This window comes from Pelodiscus sinensis, chromosome 1 (assembly GCF_052426305.1).
Source record: "Pelodiscus sinensis isolate ZL-2025 chromosome 1, ASM5242630v1, whole genome shotgun sequence".
Classification (NCBI taxonomy): Eukaryota; Metazoa; Chordata; order Testudines; family Trionychidae; genus Pelodiscus; species Pelodiscus sinensis.
The window spans coordinates 91199309-91211757 of record NC_143052.1 but is presented as its reverse complement, the minus strand read 5'-3'; the positions used below and the strand labels follow the sequence as shown (position 1 = coordinate 91211757).

The following is a 12449-nucleotide window of genomic DNA, read 5'->3' as shown; positions in this document are numbered from 1 at the left end:
ATCTTGCTAGTTATAAATCATTACTTTGGCCTGGCTCTTTGAAAAATCATGGGGTGTATTTTGAAACAAAGCCTTGTTGCTCCTGTTGCCATCTGCTGCTGGCGGCAGCCATCTTGCTGAGGCACAAGCTCAGTTGTGCATCTGGAGAGGAGAATGAAAGGTCCCAGCATTAGAGTCTGGGGCCAGTTTCTGTCCATTGGCTGTCAGGTTTACAAGAGGGATGTGTGTGTTTGTCTTTCAGGTCAGCCTTGGGGTGAGTCACCCTACCATACCCAAGGGTGCAGAGCTCTTGCAGTCTCAGCCAGAGGTGGTGATGCCCAACACAGCCCTGCTAGTGAAGAACCCTCTGGCATCCACTCACATCTTCAAACAAGCCTGCCACCTCTGCTACCCCAAAACAGGTGATGTACTCGTGACACCCTCAGCGGTTTTGTGGGCTTGGGGATTGGTTTCCCTCTTGTTGATCGGACCGTCCCTCCCCGTAGGCCCCAAGGCTGGTGACTACACTTATCGGGAAGGCCTGGAGCACAAGTGCAAGCGGGACATATTGCTGGGAAGACTGCGAAACTCTGAAGACAAGACCTGGAAGAGGATCCGGCCACGCCCCACCAAAACTAACTTTGTGGGATCTTACTACTTGTGCAAAGGTGAGCTGGAGGAGGTGGGGCTGCTGCTGGCAGGGAGGAGGCTGTGAGGCATGTTCCAGAGGGGAGCTTTCAGCAGGGATTGGGTGCTCCCTCTGGAGCGTTCTCGGGCCATTGTGAAACTGTAGCTGGGAGTCCGGGATTGGGGGGCTGGGCGAGAACACAAGATGTGATGGCTGAACCTGTACACACTGTAGAAAACCAGAGCTTTGCACAGTGGAGTGGCAGCTGGTGCTATCGCTCTGGGTGGAGTTCAGCTTGGAAAGAGCCATGTGATCTGTCAATGGAGATTTCGTAGGGTGGTGGGAACGGCAAGACCGCAGCCTGCTTCTCTCAAAGCAACCAGGTTTGTGTGTCCGGCTAAGGCAGTCAGCCTCTCCCCCACCAGCACTGAATTACTAACGTTGCTCCCACCAGCACGTGCCAGGTCTAGCCAGAGCGCTCCCTGCGGAGTAACCAGCCCTCCTGTGGAGCACTGGGGCTTTCCCAAGAAGTTCTCCTAGGCCTGGCCTTGCTCGGTGTGCGAGATGTAACCAGGCTAGTCTCTGAGGTGCTGTAACTATAGTGTGTCTAACAAGGGGTCAGAAGCTCAGATTTGGTCTCTGTCTTAACCCTTCAGTTTCCTGCTTTTAGCTCGCTATGAGGTATGAGGAGCAGGGTGAGGTGATGAGGATGAGCTCAGTTTCTGACCTGGTCGCCCTCTGTGTGGGGTGGTCTGCTCTTTGTTGCTTTGTAGATATGATTAACAAGCAGGACTGTAAGTACGGGGATAACTGCACCTTCGCGTACCACCAGGAGGAGATCGACGTGTGGACAGAGGAAAGGAAGGGAACCCTCAATCGTGACCTCCTCTTTGACCCACTGGGAGGGATCAAGCGGGGCAACCTGACCATTGCTAAGCTCCTGAAGGAACACCAGGGCATCTTCACCTTCCTCTGTGAGGTACAGGGACGAAGGGAAGGAGGGGAGCTCTGTTTCCTTGGGAAATGAGCTGTAGGCACAAACCTCATGAGTTCCCTGTTGATGTTAGTGATGCAAATACAAAATGTAAATCTACTGTAAGGGCTTGAAAGAGCCAGATGGTCTGCCATCCACTGTATCCCACCCGGATCAGCTGTCAGTGTGCAGCCAGGCCATTGGTCCATCTCTGCCAGCATCCTGCTTTCAGAAGCAGCCAATCCCTGTTGCTTCAGAGGAAGGTGACCAAACCAAACCATTCATGAAGTACCGTCGCAATTGTGTGATGCTATCTGTATGGGATGGGGTAACTCCTCCCTGCCCCTGCAGATGGTCAGCTCTCCTCCTGAGCATGCACTTTGACTAACCTGGGCATTTATAGCTAGCAAGATTGTATAATAACCATAACTTTGGCCTGGCTGTTTGAAAAACCATAGCCATGTGATGGGTAAAATCCCTGGCTGGAGCAAATTAGTGTCACTTCCTTCTGGCCTTAGAATCTATGAATAGACCATTGTGATCATCTAATCTGGCCTCCTGCAAAACACAGGCTGTTTTGAAGCCTGTGGAACTACCCTTGGTTTACGCTAGCTAAGGATCAGTCCCTCTTTGTCCTGACCTCCTGCAGCATCTAGGTCCACAGGGTGACTGTATAAAGGAACATGATTTTGCTTTGGATTTACTCTTCTTTAAATTCCCATCTCACTTCCCTCTTGCTCTTGCATTGTTGGATGAAAAGAAGGGAGTGGACCTGGTTGAAAGTTTTCCAACTGCAATGGAAAAAAGTGTTAAAATGTCAAAAAAGGCCAACAATTTTGTTTTGAATTTTTTGTAAAATGTGTTTATTGGTTTCCAAGCAGCTCTCCTGCAAAGTTTCCACCGAGCTTGTTCTAACTTTGAACCTCTTGAGTAAATCCGTGCTGGCCCTTCTCCTCCTTTCCAAGTGAAATCATCCCAGTCTGGGGGAGTTCTCTGGCAGCATCTCCTGCTCTCTGAGATTTTAGAGTGCTGATTTTTTTTTTTCCTTTCTCTCTCAGATCTGCTTTGACAGCAAACCCCGGATAATCAGCAAAGGGACCAAGGACTCTCCAGCTGTTTGCTCCAACCTTGCTGCCAAACACAGCTTCTACGATAACAAGTAAGCGAGCTGGCCCGTGCCTGCCGGAGTGACCCCATTTTGTGCCCAGTGAGCTAGCTCATGTCTCTTGCCCATTTCTTCTCCTCGGCCCCAGCACAAGGTGCAGCAATATGTTGCCCAGCATGTCTGTTGCCAAGGGATTTGGAGCCCGATCAGAGCTCCTGGAGTTAACTGCAGTGAGCTTGGGTCTGGCCTGTGGGGCACAGGGTTTCAGAGGTCAGACGTTTCAAACAGGGTAGTGCAAATTGCGTGTGCAAAATGCTCTGGTTTTGGGGACAAGGTGTGACCCAGGGCTTGGATCTGCCCGTGCAAATGGTTGCTTGTTGTGCTGTTGGATTGCTAATAACTCCTGGGAGCGACTTAAATCCTTACCCATATCGCAGCCCACAGTAACACAGCTCAGTGAACGGGAGGAGAAGGGGAGAAGAGTCAATCTGTTGATCCCTTATGTTTCTCTGGCATGGCCATTTCCCCCTTGCAGGTGTTTGGTTCATATTGTGCGTTCCACCTCCCTGAAGTACTCCAAGATCCGCCAGTTCCAGGAGCATTTCCAGTTTGATGTGTGCCGGCATGAGGTGCGCTATGGCTGCTTGCGCGAGGACAGCTGCCACTTTGCCCACAGCTTCATCGAGCTCAAGGTCTGGTTGCTGCAACAGTACTCGGGTAAGCATGGTACTGGGTTTGGGGTGTGGAGGCAAGAGAAGGTGGGAGCATATGTGTGTGCTTTCTCCAGCCCAGGTGGGGACAGAAAGGGGCTGGCTGGGGGGCTGTCAGAATTCAGGAAATTGTATGTCCTCTCTCTCTCTCTCTCTCTCTCTCTAACATGCACTCTTCACTCCCTCCCTTTCTCTCTCTGCTTGTAGGCAATAGAGGAGGGATCATGAAATGCTCAGACTGGGAGGTTGGCCCTTCCGGTGCAATTGCCAGGTTTCTCTGTCTAGGGGCAATTCTGGGAATTTATAGCCCAGTAAGCCTTTACCACAGGACCACATGTGTTAGAAGCAGAGTTATAGAACATCTAGGTGATCAGGGACAAGCCAGCGCAGCTGCTAGGAAAGGAAATCCGCCCCCTCTGATGTTTTACTCTGAGCATGGTCACAAAACAGTGGTAACCAATAGGATTTCTTTGAACTTTCAAAAAACCTTTGATAAAGCCACTCCCAAAAGGCTGTTATGGAAACTTAAGTACTTGGCAGTAGGCTGGCCACCCTTTCATGGAATCCAGTCTTCAATTCAGGTCACTTACATAACGGCACTGAGATCTCTTCAGTCTGACTGTTTTCTCTCCCCTCCAAGTGCTTTGTCTGATTCTCTGACTCACTGCACTCTGAGCAGGGAGAGTCACTGACCTGGCCACATCTAGAGGATACGCATGCCTAGGTCACCACGGCCAGAGGGGAGCAGTTTTCTGACAAATAGTGGATGGTCGAGGGCATTCTTTTGCCATCCAACACCACTTGGGTTTTTTTGGATACCTCAGACAGTTGCCCTCTGTGGTGGGGGCTGGTACGGATGAGAGTGAAATAGTTGACCGTGTTGAAACCTAAATATTCAGCATTCGGTATTGGCATTCGTATCCCATTGAGATGTTGGGACAGGTCACACCTCTCAGAACCATTGTTTCAGGCTGTCTGCAGATCAAGAAGCAGCCCTCTTTGCATTTGGAGGGTTTTTTACACAACCACAAGGTCTAGAAATGTAATTTTTAAAAGACATTTTTGAGCAGGATCCTCTGGGAAGAGATTGATTTTTTACCCTAAATTCTGGAATTGCAGAATGCACAAGGGCCTGGGTCAGTGGACCCAGATTGATATTATGTGGTCTTTCCTGGGGCTATAACACCACCTTAGATCTGACAAAGAGATGAACAGCAGTGTTTTGCTGGTTTAGGAGGCTTTCAGTGGCACACGGGGCAGCTGCCACTCCAGAGGCATTTCTGGGAGTTCTTGAATAATAAAAATGCTTCTCTGGTGGTTTGGATTTCCTCAGTGCCCTGTACAGACTTTAACAAAATGAATACCCCAACATGCTTGAAAGGCAGACAGACAGCATTATTTCACAAATGGGGGAAACTGAGGCACAGACTGTTCCGACTTATCCAGGGGGACACACCAGGTTAGTGGTAGAGCCAGATTAAGAAGTCTGGAGATTTTCCCTAGACTACACAGGCTCTCAGAGCCAAGAGAGCATCCACGTGGTAGTCTGTATTAACAGAGCTAACATAGCAGCTTTCACTGTTTGAAATCTATACAGCTTTGCTGCTGCTGTGCAGCTCTACGTCAGTGAGGCTTTAATAAAGCAGCCCTCTGGTATGTTTGGTGTCAGTGAGCTGGAAGTTGGTCAGACATCTTAAACATCTTTGGGGCACCATCAGTAAAGTTCACAGCAATAACATAATTAGGCTTGACAGTAGCCACGCTTATTAAAGATGTCTTGCCACGTACTGCTCCACTGACTATCTGTGTGTAAGCTTGCTAGAGAATTAATAAGTTCTCGCTATTTGATGCTCCGAGAATCTTAATGCTAGTTGGTTGTCTCTCTGCTGGTAGTGTTGGCAAAGGCTCTGGTTCAGATCCTCAAACCCAAACAAGGAGTTAATTCCTGAGATAAGATGTGACCAAGGCCATGTTTCTTTAAGAGTGTTTTTCTGACTGACTTTAGCAGACTTGTAATGGGATGTTGATTTTTAATCCAGAGTGGCTATGCACAGACTTGCACCAAACTACAGAAGGTGAAAGTTAGATCAGCCCTTGTGGCTTGTCTGCATGCACAAGTCATGTTATTTTAACTGCACCAGAACAGTTAAAAGTGCCACAATCCTCTTACCTTATACCAGCATAGTTTTTCTTGTACAGGAAGAGGAATAAGCACACTTATACCAGTAAAAGGTATTTTATTACTCACACAACTGCCCATACTTGGGGTTGTGCCGGTATAACCATACTGGTAAACAGTTGTAACTAACCAGTATAGTTACACTGGTACAAAAACTGTAGAGACTTATTTTCAACCAAATACTATGGGAAGAGCCATAGCTGATGTGCAATGAAATGTATGGGGTTTTGCGGTTTCGTTTTGTTTTAAGTGGATTCATCAAATCCTTGATCAGAGTTGGGTGACTTTTCACAAACAGACAAACTGAGTCTGGGAGCCAAGAATTAGCTTAGACTTCAAGGTCTGTGAGAGACTGGTGGACTCAGGGGGATGTGCCATATGCAGCCTTTCATCCTTCAGGCCCCAGCTTCAACGTAGGCGCAGGGTGGTAGTAAATGTATGTGACCTGTGTTGGCAGGTCAGTGCAATCGTTTGGTGAGTCTTGGTCAAAATTTGTAGGACAAGAGCCCACATCTGAGAAATGGCTAGCAAAGGAGCTAATGTAGCTCAGCAGGAAGGCCCAGGATTGGCTGTTGTCATGAAGACTGAATTCTCTCTCCTCTTGGGTGTTGGCTCAAGCGGGCAAGGAAGTGTGCGTGAAGGAAATCTGAACTTGACCTGTCCTGGACTTGTTCTGTTGAGTAAAAGGCTCATGTCTCCGGGGATATGACTCTAGCACCTTGTGCCTGCATCACCTGGATTTTACAGGCTAAAAAAGTGCAGCATTACTCAAAAGGGAGTCTTGGCCCAGAGGCGCCCCTCCTCAGTGCCTTTGACACTCGTGTGCCTGGGCCAGCAGCGTGGGGATAATCAGTTGTGTGTCTTTGTCGTTTTCAGGGATGACCCATGAAGACATTGTCCAGGAGTCTAAAAAGTACTGGCAGCTGATGGAGGCACATGCCAGCAAAGCCACCAACAGCACGGTAAGAAGCTGTCGGGACCTGGGACTGGTTTGTTGTTGCTCATGTTCTGGCCAGTCCTGTCCCTCTTCCCTCCCGCACTGTTGCCGCTCCCCATCAATCAGAGATAAAATATGGCACTGCTAGGGATCCTCTGCCCCCAGTGTGCCATAGTGAGAAGTGTGGGGCGAGCTCTTGACAGTAGCCTGGGCAGGACCTGACGTGCTTTGCAGGGAAAGGTGAAGCCCTGCTGAGGCCACATGCCCGGGCACATGGCACTTTGCACGGCCATGGAGGTGAAGGGACTGCACTCTAGCTTGAGACATCACTCCCAGCATTCTCAGTCCTGGTGAAGGCAGCTTTCCCCCACTGCGGTGTGAGGGGGTGGAGCAAAGAGGATGGTGCCTGGGGTAGTGGTTGTTGCTCCTGTTGTTGTTTTGCAGGGGAGCAGCAGGGACATGTCAGTGTAGGTAGCGGGAGGGCACAATTGAAAGGTTCTGTGGGGGCATGTGACCACATGTGGCTTTTGCCTCCATCGCCTGAAAGTGGCTGGCGTATGTTGTCTACATACATATCAGCTGCCTCTTCCTGCTGCTCTCTGCCCTGTGGCTGGCCAGCCTCCTGCAGAACTCGCAAGCATCCCTCCCTGCCTGAATTGTCCTTAGCCAACTTAGCAAGTGCTCAAAACAAGACAAGGGACAACAGAGTTGGGTTGCACAGTCTGGGGTGGGTGAAACGGCGCTCGGGACCGGCTCCTCTCAGTTAACAAAGCTGGAAAACTTATCAGCCGCTTTTTGTTGGAGAGAGAATGACACCTCCAAATTTCCTTCTCCCTAATAGTCACATTGGAGGCTGCTACTGTTTCAATGCACTCCCAGCAACAGCAAGCTGCTGCTGTTGGTGCTTGGAAGCAGCAGAGTGAGTCTGTCTTCCCCCTCCTCCCCTCAGTGTGCTCCCTTCACTCATCCAGGCTCTCGTTCTGGATGGGGCTCACCTGAATTGCCTGGTCCTGGGCACCAAGTCACAGCTGCTCTTCCCGATCTCAGAGATGCCCCGACCAGTGTTCCCTGTGAGCTCTGCTCTTGGATGGCCACCCAGCTGATGAGCAGAGTGCCCCCAGCCAGCAGCATGTGTCTAATGACGGTGCACATCTGCACCGAACAAAACCCATTTCACACCTAGATGGAAAGAATGAGAGGGACTGTTGCCCCTGACTCACCTCAGCAGACGGGCCTGCAAAGCAGAGAGCAGGAAGTGCTGGGACTTCAGCAGCAGGGAAGTAGCAAGCCCCATGTAGCGAGTGTGGGGAGCTCAGCCAGCTGCCCTACAGGTTCCTCCCTCCCCGTGCTGCACGGACACATGGGTAGCACTGCTGCAAGGGTGAGCTGCTGCCTTCTCGCTGCTAGGCATCCTAGCACAAAGTGGCCTGAGAAATCTGAGGGGGATTGTGACCCTGTGTCCTCTTCCCCCCCCCCCCCCCCACCATGTGACTTCTGCAGAGAAGGAGGGTGTCCCACCAATGCAAACCAGATCCTGTGGCAGTAACTTTCCCACCAGTGCCGGATTCAAATGGCTTGTGCTGTCTTTTGGGGGAACACACAGCTTTGAGTAGGGAGGGGCTTGTTTCTGAACAACTCCGGGGGACATGCAACTCCGAGGTGCTGTTGAAGCTGGTTATGCCAATCTACCCGGAGGGGCAGAGACGATGAAAGACATTATCTGACCCCTGGTCATACTACTCCTCCCCCTGGGTCTCCAAGCAGCACTGACCCGGGAGAGGAGTGTTTCAGCAGATGGCAGTGCTCCATATTTGCCGTCTCCAGAGCTGGAGGGCCTGGGTGGTGTCAATCAGCCACAGCCCTAACTGCAGCACACTCTAAATGGTGGTGCTGGTGGTTAGTGAGTAGCTAGCTGAGCCTGGCCCCGCCCTGGGATCAGATTAAAGTTGCTCTTGCATTAGAACACAGAGTTCTCAGTTCTTTAATTGCTTTTCAAAAGTGCAGCTGACAAAGTGCAAAACATGTAGGAGCAAAATCCCTTCAGGCCTCCAAGCAAGGCCTTGGTGTACAAGCCCCACTGAGGGGGGCAGGAGAAGGCCTTGTTAAAGGGGGGGATCTTTGCTTCCGTCTGCAGCACACGGAGTTGAGCGGCCCACCCAAGAAGTAAGGGTGTCTGGGTGGCAGAGCAGCAATACTTTGAGAGGATAGAGACCACAGAAGCCAGTTCCTTCCCTGAAGAGCTGAGAAGCTAGGGGCCAGTCCTGAGAGAGACTGGGCCTCCTCAGCTCCCACTACAATCGCTAGGAATTGAGGACCAGGCCCACATTCTCCAGGCCCTTTGTTCTCAGAAAGCTGCCCGCCAACACAGAGCTGAGTTCTGTGATGCTAGGCAACGTAACAGAGCTGCAGGGCCTGCATCCCCATGTTTGTCATGGAATCCACTGTCTGTGTGGCTGGAGGGTGCTTGCTTATCACTCTGTCCCTTGTCAGGAGTATGGAGCAGGGCAGCGCCCCTGCCTGATAGCCATGCACAGCATTGTTTGTCATTTTAAAAAGAGAGAGAGCGCGCGTTTCTCCTGCCGTCAATTAAAGCCACTTGCAAGCATGGCTGCGCGCCACAGTTCTGGCACCAGTGAGTGCTCAGCAGAGTCAGCAACGTGCTGCAGGGCAGGGCTAGCGCACTTGGAAGAGGGACATTAGCTTTTGTCTTTATTTCACCAGGCCAGGCTGGAGAAAGTCTGACATATCATGCACCCAGCTTCACAACTGGGCTGCATGCCAAAAACAACTTGTAGGAGCGCTGTGCAAGCCCAGGTTGGTGAAAAGGTTGTTCTGTCAACCTAGCTACTGCCTCTCAGGGAGCTGGCTACCTATGTCGACAGGAGAACCCTTCCCATCTGCGTAGGTGGGGTCTACACTGAAGCACTGCAGTGGTAGAGCTTGCTGCTGTAGCCTTTTATGTGTAGACAAGTCCTCTATCTCGTGCCTGTTTTGTAAAAGTCGTTTTCCTTTTTCTTTCTGTCCGAGATGACTTCTGCTTAGCCAGAGTTGGGAAATTCTTTCTTGGCTTGATAGCCAGGTTGTCTCCATACTTCCTGCAAACTGTAATGGGGCATCATTGTCTTTTCCTGGGCTGAAAAATGGAGGCCAGTTTCATGTGAAAACACCTGACTTGGGTAGTGCCTCTCCCTGCCCCACTGTGAGGTGTAGTTAGTAGTAGTACAGAATCGGAGCACAGTTTTCTATATACTTAGTTTCATAACCATATTCTGTATCAATATCTCATGTTGAGCACCAGGTTCAGAGCATGACAAGCATTCATGAGAGATCTTAACTTGATATATTTTGCATTGTATTATTAGGGCTATCCATTAATGCGCGTTAATACCTGCAATTAACGCAGAGCACAGTTAACGTGTTGATTTTTTTAATTCATTAATCGCAGGCATTTCTGCAATGCTGCCCCTTTGAAATGCCACCACTGCATTTCAGAGGGGCAGCTGCACTGAGCCTGGGGTCAGCTGAGGACTCTAGCTGATCCCGGGTTTCCGCAGTGCCTCCCCTTTGAAATGCTGCGGTGGCATTTCAAAGGGACAGCGCATGCGATTCATTGCGATTCATTTTTTAAATCGCTTGACAGCCCTATGTATTATGCTACAGATCAGATGGTATAACTGCTCGTTTTTTCTATTTAAACCTATTCTCCCCTTAGAATGTCTGAACCCTGATTGTCACAGTTTGGCATGCAAAATGTTTGCAGTACTCCCGTCAGAAGGCATGTTTGGTTAGTTCCCGCCTGAAGTTTTTGGAATAGCAGCCAGACGCTGTTAGGTTTCGATGAAAACTTCCCCTCAAGACTCTGAATGTTGTCATCCTCTAGTGTGTCAGTCTGGCCTGTCAAATTGAGCTAACCTGCTGCTCATGGTTCTGCTGTGAAATACACCACATGGCAGGATAATGCAGCAGACTTAGCAGGGCTGGTGGAAATAAATGTGCCACCAGATCTGCCTCAGTCAGAAGAACTAAATCTGCTAACTGGGGGGCCCAGCGGTCCCTTACTGAGGCACAATTGTACTCTGCAGTGTGTCCTGGATCTGTGGCTTCCTGTTACTGCCTGCCAGAGGAGGCCCACATGTCCCTATAAGCCATATTACTGTTGAGCAAACTGCTTGAAAACAAACTGCTGCTCCTGGAGATAGGTTGCCTGTGTCTGCTAAATGCCCAGGATAAGAAAGTCAGTGCAGGGCAGCTGGATGGATCAGTGGCCATATATCATATGGCAGGAAGTAGGAAACCAGACTAAACTGACCAGTGGTTTGATGGACCAATGCCTGGTCCTACCAAACAAGAGCTCAGTCTGCCTGTATGCCTTGGATGTATACTGTACCTGTAGCTGTAGTATACAAATGCCTATGGGGAAACGTATCTCTCCAAGGGCATTGGCATGCATAACCCTGTGCCTGTACACAGTACTGTCATGGACAAGATGTCTAGGTCCATTTGCTGGAGTTGTCCTCCTTCATATGATTCCCTTTGCAGGCTGCCACCCGGGCTCCAACATCAAGCAGTTTTGACCTCCAAATGAAATTTGTTTGTGGCCAGTGCTGGAGGAACGGGCAGGTGGTGGAGCCAGACAAGGACCTCAAGTACTGTAGTGCCAAAGCCCGCCACTGGTAAGTGTTCTTGCACTCTCCAGTCTCCCACTTGCCTCAGTGTAGGTTTTCCCCTTGCCATATAGTTGTCCTCCAGTGGTTCATGCAGGCTGCTTTGAAATGTCTGTGAGGGCTCCCATCTTGGCAGACTGTTCCCTTGCGGGAGACTGTTCCACAGATTAACAGACTTCACTATTAGCTAGTGGTGTTTGCAGTCAAGTTCTATTATTTATCATTTGTATGCAATGCCCTCTTTGGGCATGGCACTTTGCAGAGCAAACAAAGACACCGTCCCCTTTTCAGCAGCTTACAAGCGAGGTTAGACTAAGCCTATGTTTTCCCTTTGTTCAAGTCATCCCATCTCTCCTAGCTGAGCACTCAAACAACTCTTCTCCAAACTTGTTTCCAGGCACTAAATGTTTGCCGGTGGTTATTCTATCACAGTGTGGTTGTACTTTTAGCCATAGCATATACTTTACATCCCTTTTTTTAAATGACCTCCCCCCTGACCTTTAGATCATTTCTGTTGTATTTCTCTGAAATGCATCCAGTCTGCCTGCTGTGTTCTGTGAATGTGGTGTCCTAGAGAGAGCTCCTTAGTGCCACAGAGAGAGGGACAGTCACCGTCCCTTCCTGGGCTGTCCTGTTTCTGTGCATCTGCTACATTGGCCTCAACTTTTTTGCCACAATACCCTCTTCAGACTCTTTTGTAGGACATTGTGGAAGAGTGATCTGCCCTAATGGAAGATCTCGTTCACAGTGCCTTCTCTGTGTGTAAGGATTTGCAGTTCTACTCTCAGCCAGCAGGATCCTCAAGTGTTTTGCAGACTGTGTAGACAAGGAATGGCTCAATCACCGTGGGGGTGAGGGTGGGAGGGGCGTAGAAAGCTGCGGGTGTGCAGCAGCTCACAACTAGAGCCACGGAATCTTGGAAAATCTCTTCTTCTGGCATGTCTGCTGTAGTATGCGTAACCTGTGTGCACACATGTACCAGTCCAGTTGCCAGGCAGTGCAAGGGGCAGGCTGTGCTAAGGGCTGAGCCAGTTCTGAAGGACCAGGGGTGGTGAGGGGATGTTTTTATACCCCTTTGCTGCCCCTCCGTCTGCCATTTTGTTTTAATCCCTCCTCTCCCCATTTCCTAGTTGGACAAAGGAGCGTCGTGTCCTGCTGGTGATGTCCAAAGCAAAGAGGAAGTGGGTGTCTGTCCGACCACTGCCTTCCATCCGCAACTTCCCACAGCAATATGATGTAAGTCCTGCACCCTCCATAGCTCCAGCATCCTCTCC

The 12449-nt window shown here is 50.0% G+C and overlaps 1 protein-coding gene across 7 annotated transcripts in view; it reads left to right on the top strand.

Moving 5' to 3' along the window:
- Nucleotides 1-12449, top strand: part of ZC3H7B (zinc finger CCCH-type containing 7B) — a 57599-nt gene that overhangs the window by 33460 nt on the left and 11690 nt on the right. For all 7 annotated transcript variants that reach the window (XM_089781036.1, XM_089781034.1, XM_075936202.2 and 4 more), the window contains 8 exons: nucleotides 242-401; nucleotides 486-647; nucleotides 1381-1586; nucleotides 2639-2739; nucleotides 3221-3402; nucleotides 6451-6536; nucleotides 11051-11184; nucleotides 12306-12411. In XM_089781036.1, coding sequence (XP_089637162.1) covers nucleotides 242-401; nucleotides 486-647; nucleotides 1381-1586; nucleotides 2639-2739; nucleotides 3221-3402; nucleotides 6451-6536; nucleotides 11051-11184; nucleotides 12306-12411 — 1137 coding nt within the window. The remainder of the gene's footprint in view (nucleotides 1-241; nucleotides 402-485; nucleotides 648-1380; nucleotides 1587-2638; nucleotides 2740-3220; nucleotides 3403-6450; nucleotides 6537-11050; nucleotides 11185-12305; nucleotides 12412-12449) is intronic.